General features: G+C 44.6%; 2 protein-coding genes across 6 annotated transcripts in view; one reads left to right on the forward strand and one right to left on the reverse strand.

The window, feature by feature from the left end:
- Positions 1-20,648, reverse strand: part of AQP11 (aquaporin 11) — a 91,627-nt gene that overhangs the window by 59,291 nt on the left and 11,688 nt on the right. For 2 of the 3 annotated variants that reach the window (XM_083737111.1, XM_083737112.1), the window contains exons 2-3: positions 17,999-18,121; positions 14,086-16,036 (exon numbers count right to left, since the gene is read on the reverse strand). The exons of the other annotated variant lie outside the window; for it this stretch is intronic. In XM_083737111.1, the coding sequence (XP_083593237.1) occupies positions 15,975-16,036; positions 17,999-18,121 (185 nt within the window). In that variant the 3' untranslated portion in view covers positions 14,086-15,974. Of the gene's footprint in view, positions 1-14,085; positions 16,037-17,998; positions 18,122-20,648 lie in introns of those variants that run through there. 3 annotated transcript variants of the gene reach the window in all.
- CLNS1A (chloride nucleotide-sensitive channel 1A) lies at positions 852-10,598 on the forward strand. Of its 3 annotated transcripts, none has more exons than XM_083737410.1 (7): positions 852-1,093; positions 3,302-3,438; positions 4,920-5,045; positions 6,082-6,192; positions 6,582-6,755; positions 8,349-8,432; positions 9,998-10,598. In XM_083737410.1, exons 1-6 carry the CDS (start codon positions 975-977, stop codon positions 8,414-8,416), a joined length of 735 nt encoding a protein of 244 aa, XP_083593536.1. In that variant the 5' UTR covers positions 852-974; the 3' UTR covers positions 8,417-8,432; positions 9,998-10,598. The 3 variants fall into 3 exon arrangements, with proteins under 3 accessions (XP_083593536.1, XP_083593535.1, XP_083593537.1); XM_083737409.1 differs by having other exon boundaries at positions 854-1,093; positions 8,349-8,437; XM_083737411.1 differs by having other exon boundaries at positions 876-1,093; positions 4,923-5,045; positions 8,349-8,437.

Genomic DNA, 20,648 nt, shown 5'->3' on the forward strand with positions numbered 1-20,648 from the left:
GGTGGAGGTACAGCAGTTTTACCCAATTTTAATTTAGCTGCAGTAGGAAGTGTGAGAACCTGAAATGAATACTATTTTCTTTAAAAAGAGAGAGAACTGGTAATGTAGGAGAGGTCTAGATTAAGTCCCGAGGAGTGTTGGCAGGAATGTCTATTTCATTTTTCACTTATTATTTTTATAAGTGAAGATCGGTTTGCAGCAGGCAGCACATGCGCCCTTCCAGCGAAATAACTCAACCCCACACAATTCGGCCTCCACGATTCCCAGTGGCCATGACCCTTCAGGCCAGGAATCCCCAAACTCTGCCCTCCAGATGTTTTGAGACTACCAGTCCCATCATCATTGACCACTGGTCCTGTTAGCTAGGGGTGATGGGAGCTGTAGTCCCAAAACATCTGGAGAACCGTTTGGGGATGCCTGCTTCAAGCACGGCGGGACTACAGTTCCCGTCATCCCTGGCGGCCGGCTGCATTCGCTGAGGATGACGGGAGTCAAGAGTCCAACGCCGCTCCCGGGAGGCCCCGCCCAGGTGCGGCCTTCCCTCAGTTCTCAGCCTGGGAGGGCGGCCAGTCCCTTAAGCATCGACGGCAGGCTAATGGGGACAGGCCTTCCCTCCCCCTTCGTCACCGTGTGGTTTATTTATCCTCTTTCCCCACCGCCTTCGCGCCTTTTTAAAAATATATTTCCTGAGGTGTTTATTGGATTCCAACATGGCGCCCGCCGCCTCCTCCCCGCGTGAGGCGAGCGGGGACGGTCACGTGACGGCAACCATACAGACGCGGAGGCGGCGCTTCGCGTCTCTATGGTGACGCGACGGTTGAGAGTGGAGAGCACTTCCGGGTCGATTCGGGGGCAGCTGCGCGCGCGCTTCCGGTTTCGTTGCTTTTCCCCCCCTCCCCCTTCGCTTTCCAGGCGCGGTAAGCGCGAAGAGGCGCCGGGAGGATCTCCGCCCTGACGCCGCCGCCGCCGTTGCCATGAGCTTCCTGCAGCCTCTCGCGGCGCCTACCGAGGGGGTCCGGCTTCGGCAGCCCGACACGGAGGCCGTGCTCGGAGGACGAGGCCTGGGCACCGGGAGCCTCTACATCGCCGAGAGGTGAGAGAGAGAGAGAGAGAGAGAGGCCTCTGCGAGGAGGCTTCAGGGGCTTCGCCTGCGGAACTCCCTGCCACAGGGCGCGGGGGTAACAGAGAAAAGCGGCTGGAGAAATTCACGGGGGCGGAAGAGAGAGGCCCGTTATTCTTGAGGCTCCCCGCTCAGAAACAGTCTACCTTCGAGGCCCTGCCGTGACGGGCAAGCCATGGGAGAGCTTTCATGCTCCGGGGTTGCTGGTTTTTTTTTGGCGGGGGAGCCTTCCTGGATTTAGCTGGCCAGGGAACGTGGACCAAGTGCACTCTTGGGGCTCTTGATTACGCCGAGGGCGCTTGCTTACATGTAGGAATATCGTTGTGATTAATGCATGTGGTTCTTATTTATACCCCGCCTTTTTCCCTGACGGGGAGTCAGTGCTGCTTACAGACGAAAATAAGAACAGCTAAAAAAGGGGGGGGGAGCAACAGTAATAATGCCACAAGCAGTTAGAAATCAATAGAAATAGAATTATATATAAATACAACATATTTATTACAATGGTTTTTGGAAACACACCATGTGGGGGGGGGAGGTTCAAAATAGCTGGACAATATATACCAGAAAATGAGACACAAACAATAAAAGATGAGTGCCCTTCACGCCCTGGTTTTGAATCTCCTAGTTCCCCACCTAGACTTTTGGTTTGGTCCAGTAGGGCTCATCCTTCAGTAATGGTGCAGAGTTAAAAATATGCTGATCCCCATGCCTAGGATTTGGCAGGTCCAAGGAGGCTGGTAGGGGAATACTGGATGCTAGATCACAGGGCATACATGGTCTGGGGTACTCGATGCAGCATCCTTGGCGGACACAAAATTAGTTTGTTCCTGTTGGGGTTTGGGTGGTCAGTGGCCTTGGAACCTAATGAGTACTGCTATTTTCATCTTAACCAACCTGGTGGCCTTCAGAAGTTTTAGACCACAGCTCCCATCAGCCCCAGCCAGTGCAGCTGAGATATTACCAGTGTTAGAGACAGCAGCTAGGGGTGTGCAACAGAATGTTTTCCCCATCCTATCCTCCTTAAACCTTTACCTGTTGTGCTCTTTTGGGATGGCGGTGGGTGTTATCTCTGAACCTGAGTGTTCATTGCTAGTGTATGGGAGAGGGAATACAGTGGTGCCCCGCAAGACGAATGCCTCGCACGACGAAAAACTCTCTAGACGAAAGAGTTTTCCGTTTTTTGAGGTGCTTCGCAAGACGAATTTCCCTATGGGCTTGCTTTGCAAGATGAAACGTCTTGCGAGTTTGTTTCCTTTTTCTTAAAGCCGCTAAGCCGCTAATAGCCGCTAAGCCGCTAATAGCCGTGCTTCGCAAGACGAAAAAACCGCAAGACGAAGAGACTCGCGGAACGGATTAATTTCGTCTTGCGAGGCACCACTGTAGTATGGGATAGGTTTATTAACCAGCATACAGTCATACCTCAGGTTAATTGGGCTTCAGGTTGATCGTTTTCAGGTTATGCTCCACGGCGACCCGGAAGTAACAGAGCATGTTACTTCCAGGTTTCGCCGCTCGCGAATGTGCAGACGCTCAATTTGACGTCACGTACATGCGCGGAAGCAGCAAATCGCAACGCGCAGACATGGGTTGCGCTTGCTTCAGGATGCGAATGGGGCTCCGGAACGGATCCTGTTCGCATCCAGAGGTACCACTGTACCATAAACTGTCAGATATGTGCTGTGACCTTTTTCCTTCACTAACACTTTCAACATTTTATAGTTTGGCTGCCCCCAGTCTGCAGTAGACTGAATTTCAGGACTTTAACCATCTGTCTGACTTCTGATTCCTTAAGTTTAAGCCCTCCCTTCTGCACCCAGGTGGGAACTGCTTGTATAGGACAATGGAGAAATCCAGGATTTTAGGACAGCTGTGATTGGGCAGCAATGATATCTTACACATCCCTTTGTCCTCCACCCTGACAAGGAATAGACCTTATCAGTATTCACAGCAAGAAGTCCTGGGTGGCAAAGCGGAGGGGATGTGGGCTGGGGAGAGCTCCAAGGGCCAGAGAGAAAGATGATTTGGCCCTCGTAGCTGAGGTTTCCCACCCCTGCTTAATTCCTCATTCTCCTAGGACACTGGTAGTCCATAGTAGGGACCTGGCTTGGAAGAAGGATGGGGCTCCTCTGTGACATAACTAAAACTACTTTCGTTTTCTTTGGGTTTCTCCCCCACCAGCCGCCTGTCATGGATAGAGACTTCAGGCCTCGGGTTCTCGTTGGACTATCCCATCATAAGCTTGCATGCCATCTCCAGGGATCTGAATGCCTATCCGTGGGAGCATTTGTACGTCATGGTAAATGCAAAGTTTGAAGGTACGGAAGAGAGAGACAGTCTAGTGAAGTGGCCGAGGCATTGGGTTCAAATCTCTGCTGCATCATGAAGTTCGCTGGGTGGCCGTGGGCAAGCCATGAGGTTTCAGCCCAGCTTACCTTGCAAGGTTGTTGTGAGAGTAAAATGGCACCATGTCTTCCTTTCATGGAACCAGCTTGATGGCAGATAAATATAACTAAAAGGAAGGAAAGTAAGGAGCATAGGCCTTAACATTTATTAGTTTATTATCAAAATCTATATACCACTTGACCGTAGTAAAACCGCTAAGCTGTTTACAAGCGCCCAGCTATTCCAGGCTTTTCTTATCTTGGTGTTAAAAGGTCTTCATCTTTTTTTAAAGCAGCTCTGGACACTTGAGGAAATAACCCATGAAAAACAACACCCCCTTCCCCTTGTGAGTGTTCAATAGTATCTCTTCTGGTGCTTATGACAACTCATAGAAAAATCACTCACTTCCCATCCTGCAGCTCAGAAGTAGAGGATGCTTAGCATGGAGTGTGGCATTTGCTTCAGAATTCAGTTTCCTGGGGTGAATTAGTTTCTATTTAAAAAACAAAACAAGCAAGTTTCTATTTTTTTTTTAAACAATATTTATTAAAATTTTACATAATAAAACAAATATCACAATCAGAAAAAAAACAAAAGAAAAAGACAATCAAAGACAACACAGTTCAAAAGTGAAAAAAAGAAGAGATAATCAGAAGAGAGAAACAAAAAACAAAGAAAAAAATATTTCTTGCTTGCTATCTTTATAACCCTCTTTCCTGACTTCCTCACATCTCCCTTTTCTGTGTTCCCCTTTACACAAACAAATTCAGCAATTCCCTATTCTCTTTCCAATCTTATTCCATATTGTACATTTCCCCCTATTATGCCTTTGGTTTCCTTTCCTTTTAAAACCATTTATCACATGTTCTTTATAACTTAAACCTTTATATCATTTGTTTAGTCTCGGCATAATAAAAGTCTGGTCTCCCTTCTTTTCTTCAAAACCTTTTTACATATTTCTTTTTACTATGTCACTAATGCCCTATTCTCTTTATATCCAACATCGTTTTAACATTCAAACATTTTACAGTGTTTTTGGAGATATTCTTTGAACTTCTTCCAGTCCTCTTCCACCGACTCTTCTCCCAGGTCTCGAATTCTGCCAGTCATTTCTGCCAGCAAAACAAGCAAGTTTCTAGACCTCATAGTTCTTGTCACGTTCGCAGTGCCTGTGAAATCTCACAAGCCCAGGGCAGCTAAATCATGTTTCCAGTGTTCTTGGTCAAGAACTTCATAGTTCCATGTTCTTCATGGTAACCAGCAGAAAGAAGCAGGCTGTGCAAATTTCCAGGCCTGCGCAGCTGATCTTTATACTCTGATAAACTGCTTTCAAATGTTTAAAATGATATGGATCATTTTTCAGTTAGCATTATTTCAGATAACGTTATAACACAACTATGTTTGAATTCCTTAGCAGAAGAATCAAAAGAAGATGGCATGGGAGAAAAAGAAGAGGAGGAGGAGGAGGAGGAGGATGGCAGCAATGATGATCTTGAGCCCATTTCAGAATTCAGATTCGTACCCAGCGACAAATCAGCCTGTGAGTAGGAAGAACAGCACAGCTTCCATGGCTAGAATAATGGTGCCCAGGTTGCTGTTGTGAAGTGGGCTTGCCTCTGCACTCAAGATGGTGGAGCAGGACCTGGGATTACCAATTTACTTCCAGAGGAAACCTTGCTCTGCACAGCAAGCGTTGGAATGTGGCACCGGTGGATATGAGCACCATCCCTTATTCCAGCATAACTTGCTCCTATCAGGAGTATCTCAACAGATGCTTGGTCCAGAACCAGAGGGCTACGTACAACATCTGTCGTTGACTTGTGGCTGCGGCCAGCTGAACGAATCTCGAGTAGTTCTTTCAGATTGTTTGCTAGCTGTTCTGTTTTGTTTGTGCTTGCAAGGTTCTGCTTACGAGCTTCCCATTGAGGCATGTGGTTGGCCACTGTGAGAACAGGATGCTGGACAGAATAATAATAATAATAATAGTAGTAGTAGTAATAAAAATTTTATTTATACAACGCCCTCCGCAGCCAAGACCAGGCTCAGGGCGGCTAACAAGCAATAATAAAAACATGTTGATTAAAATACAATTTAAAAAAACAAGATTAAAATACAACATTATAACATTAGGATGCAGCCTCTTCACAGGAGGAGAAAGGAAAAGGAAAGAGGGGGAGGGAATCAAACTGATTCTAAGCCAAAGGCCAGGTGGAACAACTCTGTCTCACAGGCCCTGCGGAAAGAAATCAGATCCTGCAGGGCCCTGGTCTCATGAGACAGAGCATTCCACCAGGCCGGAGCCAGAGTTGAAAAGGCCCTGGCTCCGGTTGAGGCTAATCAGACTTCCTTAGCGCCTGGGACCTCTAGGGTGTTGCTATTTATGGACCTTGAGGCTCTCCGTGGGGCATACCAGGAGAGGCGGTCCCGTAGGTATGAGGGTCCTAGGCTGTGACGGGCTTTAAAGGTGGGCCATTGGTCTGATCCAGCAGGGCTCTTATGTTCTTATTCGTCCATGTCCATTTTATTTGATTGCCAGTGAACAAATTGTGCATTTCTCTCTGTGTGTTTTTCCCCAGTGGAAGCCATGTTCTCTGCCATGTGTGAATGCCAAGCCCTGCATCCTGATCCCGAAGACGAAGACTCTGACAACGATTACGAGGGTGAGGAATACGACGTGGAAGCCCACGGTAAGAGGGCTGTGGTGGGTTCCCTTAATTTTCAGAGAACGTCCAAATGGCATAGAACAGGCCACAATTTTGGTCAGCTTTGTGTGCCTCCAAAGATGAAAAATTAGGCAAAACTAGCTTTGAATCAGTAGACTTACATGCTGCTGGACTCCCTACAGCACAAAGTGGTTATAACAGTTGCAGAACTAATTAAGCATGGGGAATGGGAATTTCAGTAAATATGCATACATAATGCAAACAGTTGGACATTTGACACTTAGCATTAATTATAATACTGAAGTAGCTGTTGGGAAGATTTTTTCTCCAAGATAAATTAATGGCAGCTATATCTTATGGACCTATCTGCTCTAGTGTTAGCTAGCAATTTGGGTTTTATTTGTTTGTTGCAGAAATTGGCCAAGGTGACATCCCATCCTTCTACACTTATGAAGAAGGTCTGTCGCGTTTAACTGCTGAGGGTCAGGCTACCCTGGAGAGGCTGGAGGGCATGTTGGCACAATCTATAAGCACTCAGTACCACATGGCTGGGGTACGGACAGAAGATTCCATCAGAGACTTCGAAGGTGAGTTTTAATCGTCCGCTGCTCTGTGAACGCTCAGTTGGATGTGCAGCTTATTCCTCTCTCTGCAGCCTGATATTATTACAAGGTAAAGTAAGCTCCTTATAACCACATTGGAGCCAGTGGGTTGGATTTTGCCATATTTTGCCTCGGTCCAGCACCGAGGGCCTTCTGGTGGTTCCGTCACTGTGAGAAGTGAGTTAGAAGGAACCAGGCAGAGGCCTTCTTGGTGGTGGCGCCTGCCCTGTGGAATGCCCTCCCATCAGATGTCAAGGAAATAAACAACTACAGTATCTAACTTTTAGAAGAAGGCAGCCGGGTTTAGGGAAGTTTTTTTAATGTTTAATGCTGTATTGTGTTTTTAATATTCAGTTGGAAGCTGCCCAGAGTGGCTGGGGAAACCCAGCCAGATGGGCGAGGTATAAATAATTTATTTTATTATTATTATTATTCCATCGGGCATGTCATCTTATACTGCCCATTATATCAAAACTCAAGAAAAGAGCTGATCAAACCGATTCTGAGGAAAATACCTTGTAGTACAGATGGCACCTATATCAGACACCTCTTAGCTGACAAAGAGCCCGAAATTAACAGGCCTGTGGCAAAGTACTGTTACATTGCAACAAGAATAAGACGAGCAATGATGTCAACAACGGAGTTCAAATTGTAAACATCGAAGGAACGATAATAAATAGTAGTGACACCTGAATTGAATTCTTAAAACCTTAAAAGCCGAAACCTGGTCATAAATATAAGCACCAATTCAGTGAACTGGCCATATTTCCACTGTTATTTGTAGCACAATACTACTTATAATGTCATATTTTTTACAAATTGCTTTCTGGTCATTGACCATATTAAATATATTTGATTTGATATTATTATTATTATTATTATTATTATTATTATTATTATTATTAAGGAGCTTGTTGAGGCTTGAGCTCAGAGTTGGCTAAGCTATCCGTGCACCATGGCTGTGTAGAGGGGCTGTTGCCTGTATTGGCTCCAGTTAAAGGACTGGCTGCCTTCAGGTTTTGCTGCATCCCAAGCTGCCTCTGCTAGCATTTTTAAAAGCACAGAGTCTGAATCCCACCTGTTCATCCTTCATCCTCCCGCACACAGACTTATTTGGAAAAACACTCTTAGGTAAATCAGTCAAGACCGGACATGACAATAGTGTGTGAGATTTATGGTGTATTACAAAGAATCTCCTTATTTTAATGACATGGAGCACTTTCTTTATCCAATTGGGTATGTTCGCTTGTTTGTAGTATTTTTGTCAGTTTTTAAAATAAACAAATGGTTACTTTGAGCTCCTGGGGACTGGATCCGATCATGCTTTAGAGGAGTGAAGTCTCTTATGTAGGTACTTTATAGCTTCTCCTCTCTCTTGCTTTTATTGATTGTTTTGATCTGTGGTCAGGTTTTGTGCCAAGGTGGTGGAGGGCAGGCTTGGACAATATCCTTTCCGGTTCTTCCTTCGATTTTATGATGCTCAAGCCAGCCTTGTCTTTGCAGCAGAGGACACTAGTTTCTTTGTAGTCTCCCTTCATGTCTCCAAAGGTTTCAATCCGTTTCTTCCTTTGATTCTAGATGGAATGGAGGTGGATGCATCCCCAGCAGTTGCTGGGCAGTTTGAAGACGCAGATGTTGATCACTGAGAGGGTGTGGGCTCCTGTAAGGTTTGCCGTCTTAATTTCCTCTCCCTTCCGTATAAGGCAGTTTGGTTTTCCTGATCCTTCTAATTCATTAACTTGTTGAAAAATACCCAGCTTGCTTAGATTTCGCCCCACCAGTTCACCCTATGCTCAAACAGCATATAAAGCAGACTTGATTTTATAAAAACCTCCTTTTAACTAATAAAAGTTTTCATGTGTTAAATACCACGTTATAAGGGCATGGTGACTTTTGAGCTAATTCTCTCTGTGCGATATCTGAGATAGCCGGTCTCAGAATTTAGATCCCTGAGGGTGGTTTGTTGGTTTTATCTAGGTGATGTGTACCCCACATTATCACAAAACTATCCCAGGTTACAGTGCAAAAGTAAAAACCATAATAAAGCAAAAATGTGCCATACAGCTCACCAGGTGACCTTGGCCTGGTTGTTGTCTTTCTGCCTTGCCTATCTCACGGGGAGGTTCACAACAGATGTATGAGGACAAAACAAGAAAGGTGAAACTTTTAAACACACTGTACCGTGTTTCACCACGTAATCGTCACAGATTTTATGGCAGATGCACTTTTCCAAAAAGTGGGGTGTGACTGTTATGTGAAGCCTGCGGCAGAGCGCCAGCTTTCCAAGAGGGGTTTGGGGACCGCGTGAGCAGCTCAGCCTCCTGTCCTGTTGAAGCCCCTACCCCAGGCCACGTGCCCTCTGCTGGGGCCGAGATGGAGGAGGGGGCCACTGCCTCCATTAACTTGGCTGAGCCAGGGCTGCCTGTTGCTGCCGCCGAGTGCTGAGAGCGGAGGGACTGACTTCTGCTTCCAGCATCTGGCAGCAACATCAGGCAGCCGCAGCTCCACAAGGTGCACAGTGCAAGCCACCCCATTTTTGCAAAGTGGGGCTACCTGGTGCTGCTGCAGAGCACTGGGTTCGGCAGCAGCATCAGGCAGCCTTGACACTGCTCCGTGCCTGTTGGCAATGGCGGACCGTTCGCTGCGAGTTGGCCAAGCCCAGGGAAGAGGCTGAGACAGCCTGGGAGCTGATGGCCAAGTTTGCGAGGGGAGCAGGAGTGCCTATGACTGGAAGAGGAAAGGAAGGGGGGCCTGAGTCCTAGCAGAGCCTCAAAATGTTCCATGTGACAATTATGCGATGAAAGATAATTTTTGGGTGCGACTACTATGCGATGGCGATGATTGTGTGGTGAAAGACGTTAACACCAACTCATAAAATATCATTTATGGCATTGTTTCTCCCACTCCGGCTGTGTTCCATTGTCTTCCCCGCCCTGTGCTACACCCATATACCTTTGTTACTGCTTTTTGTCCTCCTGCTACTCCCTGCCAAGTCTATAAAGCCAGTTAAAATAAACACTGGCCATCACATAGCCTAGTATTTAAGTTCTCTTTGTACATAATTGTGGGTTTTCCGCTGCTCACCAGAACAGCTCTGGCTCAAAACCATGCCAAGAGGTCCCTGGTGCGTTGTAGCAGCTTTGCTTTCTGCCCTATGCTTGCTTCTTTCTGTAAACCAAAACGAAGTCCCCACTGCTGAACTCATCCATGTCTTGTCTGTTTTCCAGATTCTTCTCTCAGCATTTTCAGAACAGGCTCTCCAAGCTTGAAGATGTTATATCAGGAATTGCCCTTTCGGTATTATTGACCTAAATATGGGTATTTAGGTCTGTAAATGCTTTTATAGATGTGCTGATATAAAACAGGATTTGACACCGTGGGGCTGGCTTTTTAAAAAAACACAAGAACTTGAGAAAAGTATAATACCTTGGGTTTGAAAGGAGGGATTAATCATGGGTTATTACTGGAAAGCCTTTACAGAAATGATAGCGATTAAAGAATAAAGTTGTACTTAGAACAGAATTCTAGATTGTCCTAGAATTTCCCCCATATTTTTGTGCCTGTTTATCCACAGCTGACGATGTCTGACATGAGCGTTACTTTGGTTTAGCTAAAGAGGCAAGAGGCACAGTGGGGCCGCAGAGACAAACAAATTGTAAAAACCCTTCAAGGGATTGGCTCATTCCATTGGACGCTCTTGCTTTCTCATGGTTTTAGTGGCCCGGTTTGGCGTCGGGATGGCATCTGTATTGCCCCCAGATGGTAAACTTCTTACGTTTTTGTTATAAATAAAATGGTTCAATAAATATAATTTTTGTATCTTACAAACTACCTTTTTGTACATTCTTTCTGTGTCACAGGAAACTTTTTCTTTCATATTCAAGGTTTGGCTAATTCTCCTTTCTAGTGCTTCATGTGTCTTCCTGGGCTCAAGGATTCCGTTCTGTTACAGAAGATGACAAGCAGACGCGATATAGGTATATAAAATGATGCAGTGTGGAGAATTTGGGGCCAGCCGATGAAGCTGAATGTTTGAAGATGCAGCACAGACAAAAGGAAGTACTGCTTCACACAGCACATAGCTGAATTGTCGAATTTGCTTCCACAAGGTGTAGTGGTAGATTATTATTAGTATTTTTTATATAATATTTTATTAAGTTTTACACAAATAAAAAACATATAAAAAACAGACATAACATAAGAATAAAAGAAAAAAGATACACAAATAAAAAAAGAAAAAGCAAATTTTAACATTTAAAAAACAACTCACATTCCAATTATAATATTCAAAACCTTATTTTCCTTCCTTCCGCCCGCCTCCCGATCCTGTATTCTATGTAATAATTAGTTCAGCAAGATCATTCTTATTAATTTTTGTCCTTCGTCCCTCCCTTTGTACTCTTATTTAACTTAATCACTAGAACCCCTTCTTTTCCTTTTCAATGTCCTCAACATTCAAAAATTTTACAGTGTTTTTGTAAATAAAGTTTAAACTTCTTCCAGTTCTCTTCCACCTGCTCTTCTCCTTGATCTCGAATTCTGCCGGTCATTTCAGCCAGTTCCATATAGTCTATTACTTGCATCTGGTGTAGTGGTAGATTAGACTAATTCCTAGAAGATGACACTTGGTTCTGCTTCCATTGGCAGTCGCTGTGTCTCTAAATGCCAGCTGCTGCAAATCACAAATAAGGAGTGTTCTTGTACTCGGATCCTGAATACCGGTTTCCCATTGGGGCATCTCGTTGGCCACTGCAAGAACAGAATGCTGGACTAGATGGGCCTTTGCACTGATCTAGCAAGGCTCCTCTTACGTTGTACTTGGCCCTCCTGATGAACACATCTGCCTGGGGGTTTGCAAACATGGAGCTCTATTTGCGTAATTTATACTTCTTGAATTGCGTGGCGTACAGTTCACACATATTGGACTCTATCCGAGTTATCCTATATGCAAATGTGAAGTTCCTCATACTGAATGACAGGCAGGCATGGGGAAGGGCAGTTTTAATTCCCTAACACACTAGTCTTCAATTGGAGGATCGGGATCCACTAGCAGCAGTTCTCAACCTGTGGCTCCCCAGATGTTGTTGGACTACAACTCCCATCATCCCTGAGCTCTGGCCTTGGTAGCTAGGGGTGATGGGAGTTGTAGTTCAACAACATCTGGGGAGCCACAGGTTGAGAAACATCGCAACCTGATCCCAAGTGGGTAGCAACAGGAGCACCACCACCAGGCCTATACCGTATTTTTCGTTCTATAACACGCACCCGACCATAACACGCACATAGTTTTTAGAGGAGGAAAACAAGAAAAAAAATATTCTAAACGAAACAGTGGATGTATGATTTTTGTGGTTCATGCTGTGGCCACAGACATGTGATCTGACGGTGAGTTTGGGGTAGTCCAATGCAAAAATCCTGAGGATCCATGTGGATCCATGCTTTGTAACCACGTTTTTGCACCACTACGGCCCCAGGCAACAGTGAGTGTGATTTTTTTGGTGCAAGCTGTAGCCATGGACATGCTATGTGATCTGATGGTGAATTTGGGCACTCAAGGGACAAGGAACACGTGTGGGGTGGGTGGAGAAGGATGCTGTTAATGATGCAGAAGAGGGGTATAAGAGGAGAAGGCTCCTCTCCTCTCCTGCTTTGCTCCTTTAAAGGCTCTGCTTCTCTCCCTCCTCCCCAGCTCGCTGGAAAACTTTGCTGCTATTTAGCCAGCTGAGTGGGGAGGAGAGAGGGACAGAGAGCCTGCTTGCGAAAAACTTTGCTGCTATTTAGTGAACTGTTCTCTCCCTCCTCCCCGGCTCCCTGAAAAAAACAGCTCCAAAATTGTGTAAGCCGCTCCTCTCCTCTCCCGCTTTGCTCCTTTAAAGCAAGCAGGCTCTCTGTCCCTCTCTCCTCCCCACTCAGCGGCTCTTCTCCTGCTTTGCTGTTTCAAATCAAGCCACGAAGGAGGGAAGGAAGGGGAACCATGGATCCTCTGCTCACGACTGCAGCCGATCCCCCCTGCTACCCGTAGGCATTCGCTCCATAACACGCACAGACATTTCCCCTTACTTTTTAGGAGGAAAAAAGTGAGTGTTATGGTGCAAAAAATACGGTATATGGTAAAAGATTAAGAACTGGGTTCCCAAATGCATGTTTGGGTTAAAAGTGAAAAAGGTGAAAATACCTGCATGAGAATTTGAATGTCAGCACAGGGCTTTTGGTTATTAATGTCCCCTTGGTTTCTGACAGCTTACTTGTATTTCATACTGGCTCTGTCTCTCCTCATGATTTGACACTGAGTTTCAAGAACTAGAGCAGTTTCTTCATTTTTTAAAAAAAAGTTTCACTTCGCTATAATGATGGTTGAGTGTCAGAGCCACCCGAGGTCCCAGCTCACAAGAGACCAAAGTCCAGTCCAAGTTATATACAAAAGGTTTTATTGAAGAACATTGTTGTCGTTACATCCAAGTTCCGTGGCTCAGCATCTGTTACCCTTAGAGGTTTGAAGTCCCCTCTGAGTCAGTCCCGCCCCTGCACCAGCTTAAGAGGCTTGTACTGCTCCACCTTTTCCTCTCTTTCCTTTTCCGCAGGGTCTTCCTGCCCCCCTGTGCTCCCTCCCTCCGGGACTCCCCCGAGGCTGAGTCTTCTGACGCCTGCTCCCCCCTCCTTCGTGCTTTGGGACCAGGCTCCTCCTCAGGGCTCTCCTCATTTCCGCGCGCCTCCACATTTGAACTTGGCGCGCGTACGTTGCCTCTGACCTTCCTTTCGACCGTTACGCTACTCTCGGTACTACACTCCTCCCCTTCCGGCAGGACGTTCTGCTCCGAACTCCTTCCCCTCTCTGCTCCCTGTTCTGCTCTTTCTGACACACTGGCAACTCCACCCCCTTCACTCCGTTCCGACGGAGAGGCCGGTCCCGATCTCCAACCCCCACTGGGGATTCCCTCTTCGTTCCCCTGCTTCTGACTGCTTCCCTCTCTACTGCCCCTTGGCCTGACCAGGGGGGCTCCCTTTTGGGAATCCTCGGATTCACTTGACGGACTCACTGACAACCTCGGGTCATCGTCGTCCTCTTCCTCGTCGCCCTGGGACCCCTCCCCCTCGCTCTCTGTCCCTGAAACCCTGACATTGAGCTTCTCAACTTCAGAGCAATCCTTTTTGAACTGCATAGAAAATGTTTCTTAGCTCTGTTTCTCCTGGAGGAGTAGTTAGAAATGCCTTCTAAATAAGATTCACTTTTGATTTGGAAACAAGGAAAATAGGATTATGAAGTTTGCTCTAAATTATGGAATTAAAGACTCAGAAAAACAAACATACAGCAGGAGAAAGAATAAAAGGCTTTTCTTTTATTGTGAGAAAATATACCCATTTCCTACAATTTCAAAAAGACGTCAACATTTTGTCCTTAAGTAGCAGCTACTTAATTAGGCTCCAGTTATTTTCCAGGCAGCATTTCCACGGTGCCCAAATTCCATTCAATACGGTTGTGTAACTCAGTTGAGTTCAGTGGACTGAGATTCAGGGTCACAGGTTCTGAGCCAACTAATGTAGGGCTTAGAACTGAAGACACTGAGATCTTTTGTGTTTCTTTTGCCACAGAGGCAACTTGGTACCTTATTTCCACAGTTTGTTTCTACAGCACAGCTGTTAAACAGTGTCAGTTTCACAAGTTATTGCAGAACAGGGAGGTTTAATACTTTACAGGAAAAACTGATAAATACCAAATCTGTAAAGGTTTGACACATGAACTCTGCCATTCTTCCTAAGGCTTCCCCTTACATCATCGTTTGAGATTAGAGATCAGCTAAGAACAAAATTCATTTCAACATAAAAGTGGACCCTCCAGAATAACAGTCCCTCCCACCAAACATAGTTACTCTTAATTTTTTAAAAGGGTATTCCTCACAGCTGTCATTTCAGATGAGTTTGGGATTTTTAGAGCATGCTTCTGTGAGCTGGGAATAGGTCAGTACTGTAGTGTTTATTGACATAAGTCCTTCAAGATTCCTAAATGTGAGCACCGACTTAAGAACCGGATGGTGGGGAGAGGCTGTCATGGGTAAGGGGAAACATGGATCTTGATTGTTGGCAAAACAGCAGCATGCAGCAAAGGTTGGCTGCTGAAATGATTTTTTAAAAAACGTTGGATGTGAATTAATATAGCAGATTTGTGTTGCTAATCAAAAACCTAGTGTTCGCTACCTTCAGTTCTGTTCCAGAATTTTTATGCAAATTCCTCATTAAAGGTTTTTATTGAAGCGCAAAATCCTGGCTACATTTGTGAAACCAATTAACCGATAAAATGTCTGAATGTCTTTTGTGATGCATAGCCACCTTCAGAGATGCACTACATTAATTTCCAAATAACTTCATTCTTAAAAAATGGAAATATAGAGAGATTACCAAGAGACGTAAACTTTCTGCCCTCGGCCTGCTTTCTGCGTTTTTGGTCCTTTCCTGCTGAGTCTGTGCCATTAGAACAATTAATTCTGTTACCGTGGCACACGAGATGCCTTAAACGTATGGTGCTCTAAATGGCTTTTGTAAACGGGTATCAGTGAATGTTGGCTAGGGTTAGCATTGCTTGCTTCCTAACAGACATCTTAAAATTGTAGCAACTTAAATTATTTGTCTGGCACATACAGGAATTTCCCTGTTACAGATCCAGAACTACTTGACATGAGCCTTAGTAAAACATTTTGTACTGTGTCCACCTCTCGCTTTGCACACTTGCCTTGCCTTAATATTGAAAGTGTGTCAAGTTTTGGATACTGTTTTCCCCCTCCTTCCCTTAAAGTGCACTTCTGTGGCTGTAGATGCAGGCTTGAATTGGAATGGAGGCTGGATAATAAAAGGTGCAGGGTAAGTCACTTGAGGCAGGTTCAAGTGAGGTGAATTTTTGTAAAAGAAGCTTGCCTAAATTACACAAGTAGAAGTGAAGCAGGCATCCGGTTACCAGAAGTGTCCTCTATTTTTCTTAACTATTTTGATGCAGAAGACTTTTTTAAAAAACAACAACATACGTTAACAAATTCTTCCAGTTTTGAAATACATGGCTCTGCTTTTGACAATTCAGATAAATACTGTGTTGTAGAGTCCTGTAATGATACTCCCCAAAGAATCACGTGAAAGTTGCCAAAGTGATTCTAATGTCCAGTCTCTTCACATCCATTTTTAACAGAATCTTTTGAACATCACCTTGCTTTACCATTTTTACCGTTGTCGGTGTAGCAAAGGAAGGATTTCATCCCACACCAAAAACACCAACACGGACCCTGAAATGATGAAAACATAAACATGCTTTAAGGTAGTGTCTGAAAACTGCATAAGGGAAGAGGGCAAACTGGAAAGCATGCAGTGGAGAGTGGTGTCAGGCTATCAACCTTCCTCTTTTGTGTAAAAATATATTATTGAACCTCAGAAGTGTCTGTGCATACGGCCATGACGACAATAGCCTTTCTGGAAGTAAAATGTTGCTGGCATTTTGGAGCACTTGCATAACAGTTTGAAGGGTGTGTTGGAAATAGCTGGTGGTTATGTTTAATTTTTTACATGAACTCACATGCTGGAAACCAAGCTAATCTCCTCACATATGTCTGCCCATGAGGGGGAATTGTGTAATGTTTAAATAGTCTTATGTGAACACAGTTTACCACTTATGTACACAATCCACAACTGTCTTGGCAACAACAGAGCTGATTACCGTAGTTTTCGCTCCAAAACACGCACTTTTTTGCTCCTAGAAAGTAAGGGAAAATGCCTGTGCGTGTTAAGGAGCGAATGCACGGATCGGAGCCATGGCTGCCGTCAGTCAAGCAGAGCGGAGCCGCTTACACACTCTACGAGGCTTTCTCGCTTTGCTTGCTTTAAAGCGACCTGGAGCCAGGGAGGAGGGAGGGAAGGAGAGCCATGGCAGCAAAGCGGGCAGCAGCCGCTTACACGGGAGGAGGGACAGACGCTAGCAAAGGTCCGTGCGCTCTCTAAACAGAGCAATGAGGCTGCAGAGGGACGGCAGGAAAGCAAAATAAAACCAACCTCGAGCTCTGAGCCACGCAGTGAAAACCAGGAAGTTAAAGAAAAAAGGCTGGGGATGAGGGAGAGGGGAAAACTTTGCGTCTCAGCTGATCCGCTGGGAGGGAGCAGCTTGTTTTCAGGCAGGATAGATTCGAGCATTGTCTGGGTCCTAGTGCCCCTATCACTTTTTTGTGCTCCATTCTATTGCTGCTGGTGGCTGCTTATCACTCAGGCTGCAAGGAGGAGCGCTTTTACACAGCTAATGGTGAATCCCCTGCAATCCAAGTCCTCCTCACTTGCTCAAATCTATTCTGCCTCAAAACAAGGAGCGGAAGGAAAAGGCTGCAAACTGTTAAATGGAAAAAAACCCAGGCACAGGGCAAGTACCTTAAGTATACCTTTAAAGCAACAGTGCTCTTTCCCTCCCTCCTCCCCGCTCAGCTCACCGAAAAGCTCCTTCTCCACGCGTGCTCCTTGTCCCTTGAGTGCTTTTCCTTCCCTCCCCACTTAAAACGTGGTTACAAAGCACGGATCCACATGGATCCTCAGGATTTTTGCATTGGGCTACCCCAAACTCACCATCAGATCACATGTCTGTGGCCGCAGCATGAACCATAAAAATCATGCACCCACTGTTTTGTTCAGAATATTTTTTTCTTGTTTTCCTCCTCTAAAAACTACGTGCGTGTTATGGTCAGATGCGTGTTATAGAGCGAAAAATACGGTAAATTGCTCATCACACACTTAAAAGGCAAACGCCACTGTGCCCTAATTTAAAAGATGGTAGCCCCAAACAATACATATGGCCAACTATTTCTAAGGGCTCCCGGGGAAGAGTAGGATCATTGACCAGCCTTTCTCTAACACCAAACATGCTGTTAATCATTTATTAACAACAGATCACTGATGTGCCTATAGGACTTCCTAAAGCAAGGGTTGGGAAGCTGTTTTTTCAGGCAGCAGACAGAAAAAGTATAAGAGGCTGCCATACTTAACCAAAGCTGTATTCTAGTGAAGGCCATATCAGGCATAGGCAAACTCAGCCCTCCAGATGTTTTGGGACTACAACTCCCATGATCCCTAGCTAACAGGACCAGTGGTCAGGGATGATGGGAATTGTAGTCTGAAAAACATCTGGAGGGCTGAGTTTGAATATGCCTGCTCTATTTCCCTAGTTAGGAGTACTAGTTCATCCTAATAAAATAAAATATAAAGATACTTACCTATGCACGGTGCAACCCAGTATACCAATAAATAATTCCAAAATTTCTCAGGCTCAGCGAAACAACTTATGTGCAAAGAAAAAGCCAGAGCTGGGTTAAATATGGCTCCTGTGAGATGTCCTCCTGTGAAAGAAAAAGCAGAAAGCTATTTCCTTCCTGTAAAGATTTGTTTCCTGTAACTTTTAGTGTCTAGTGTTAGAATTGAGAGTAAGGGATATCTTTGTACTCATAACGTCAGATAGAATTAAATTCCTGATAGCTACTGTTAATAGTACTAATATTCATCATTACAGTGGTGCCTCGCAAGACGAAAATAATCTGTTCCGCGAGTCTCTTCGTCTAGCTTTTTTTTTGTCTTGTGAAGCACGGCCATTAGCGGATTAGCGCTATTAGCGGCTATTAGCGGCTTAGAAAAAGGGGGGGAAAGGGGAAAAAAGTCGGAAAAACTCGCAAGACGTTTTCGTCTTGCGAAGCAAGCCCATAGGGAAATTCATCTTGCGAAGCACCTCCAAAACGGAAAACCCTTTCGTCTAGCGAGTTTTTCGTCTTGCGAAGCATTCGTCTTGCGGGGCACCACTGTACTCAATATCTGGTCCAAACAATCATTTATTCCAGCCCAGTATTATGGTGTCTCTCCAGCCTTGTTTATCTTAACTGGATGAACTGTGAGTTGAACCTAGGACCTTCCATGGATGGTAGAAGTATTTCAATGTTCAGTGGCCTAAACTAAACTGATGCTGCAAAACCAGATCAGTATCTCAAGATCAGGACAATTGTTCTTGCATACATTAGCTACCACGAGGTTTCTGAACCATCTCCTGAAAGAAGCAGAGCCTCTGAAATTCCAAAGGTTGGCTTTTTGTTTTGCTAACAATATCCTCAGTAACGTTTGCTTTTTTTTTTTTTTTTTACTTCTGAACTTTGTATGGGGAAGGTTAATAATAAATGAGAATACTTCTATGCTGTACAAATCCTCTCATTAACCCTTAGATAGTATCTGTGTGAGATATGGAGTTGCTTAACCTGTACAGTGGTACCTCGGGTTAAGAACTTCATTCATTCTGGAGGTCTGTTCTTAACCTGAAACTGTTCTTATCCTGAAGCACCATTTTAGCTAATGAGGCCTCCTGCTGCCGCTGTGCCGCTGCTGCACAATTTCTGTTCTCATCCTGAAGCAAAGTTCTTAACCCGAGGTAATATTTCTGGGTTAGCGGAGTCTGTAACTTGAAGCGTATGTAACATGACGTGTATGTAACCTGAGGTACCACTGTATTATAAATGGGAAATTGACCTTAGAAACTACCTTAATAAGGGCCACTCAGTGAATATGGGATTTGACCTATGGTTCCCAGGTCCAAAGCCAACACTCCAAAGAATGAAGCTAGACAGTTACTGGTCCAAATTTTGTTTTAGTTGGGAATGCCTAAGGCAAACCTCTATCGCTCAGACTCAGCTTTAACCCACTCCACTTTAACCCACTTCCTGCTTGGCAGGGGGTTGGACTCGATGGCCCTTGTGGTCTCTTCCAACTCTATGATTCTATGATTCTATTCCATGCTGCTAATATACATGCATGCAACATGAGACTGATATACTGGCCTTTCTCACAAGACTGTTGCAAGAGCTACTGAGATAATGGATGTTAAACACTTGTAAGTGCTCAGTAAGAAAATTTCAAAGCCGGTAATGAAACTAGAATATTGCTCTCTCATGATATTGGCCCCAATCCAGGGAAGATCTGGAGTCATTTTTGTTATATAAAATCTGTAGCCACCTTTATTTCTGATCTCTAGTACATCACAAAAATGTTTCCAGCTGCTCCTGAGTCAGCTGTGTAGTGCATAGATCATTACTTCTATCATTTTGCCATATTCATTGCATAACAGAGAGCAAAAGGCTGTAAGGTTACTACCAGTCAGTCTATTCAGTAGACAAAGCTGGACTAGATGAAACAAATTGTACCCCAATACTATAAACTATTCTTAATGAAATGTTGTATTTATAAATAAAATTGGAATCTTGGTGAAATAGATTAAATTTAGATTCCCATTAAAGTAACTTTAACAGGAAAGTCTCAACCAAAGCCAAAACTCCATTCTCCTGTTAGGGAAGAGGCTGCTAGCCAATAACAGAACCTGAAACCAAATAATAATGCTAAAGCAACCAAAGAGAATGTACTGTCTGCTTCATGCAAGGAAATAATAGCATGAAAGCAAGGAGAAAGAGCAAAATGTACAGTTACCTTGGAAGCATTACAGTCATAGGCTAAACTCCATTCTCCTAGGTAAGAGATCTCTGTCCTTATTTTAGGGGAAATGTGCAAGCACACAGGAAGCATTGCAGCGAAACACCTGGCCTCTCGGCATACAACTGTCTACTTGAATAAAATATGTGGGGCTTACCTGCCCCACATAATCAATTACATGATGCAGCACAACACACACCATTTGAATGGCAATGCCCATCAACTTTGGGAGGCCCACCCCCCTCAAATATGTTACGGGGGGGGGGGGGCAAGAGTCATTGGCCCCTAGGAATTGGCTCTTGTGACTCTAGTTAGTAGCCCTTCAGTCTTTCAAGTGAACACTGTAGATTTTGAAGTACATTCCTAGCAACTCTGGATTCATATGAAAGATAAAAGTTTACATGC

The sequence above is a fragment of the Podarcis gaigeae genome (genome assembly GCF_964106915.1).
Source record: "Podarcis gaigeae genome assembly, chromosome: 4".
NCBI classification, from domain to species: Eukaryota; Metazoa; Chordata; class Lepidosauria; order Squamata; family Lacertidae; genus Podarcis; species Podarcis gaigeae.

Excerpts from the sequence above, each read along its gene's own strand:
- CLNS1A (XM_083737410.1), top strand. The coding sequence starts at position 975 with ATGAGCTTCCTGCAGCCTCTCGCGGCGCCTACCGAGGGGGTCCGGCTT. Across the intron at positions 5,046-6,081 it reads ACCCAGCGACAAATCAGCCT|TGGAAGCCATGTTCTCTGCC; the intron begins GTGAGTAGGAAG and ends GTTTTTCCCCAG. Across the intron at positions 6,193-6,581 it reads ATACGACGTGGAAGCCCACG|AAATTGGCCAAGGTGACATC; the intron begins GTAAGAGGGCTG and ends TGTTTGTTGCAG.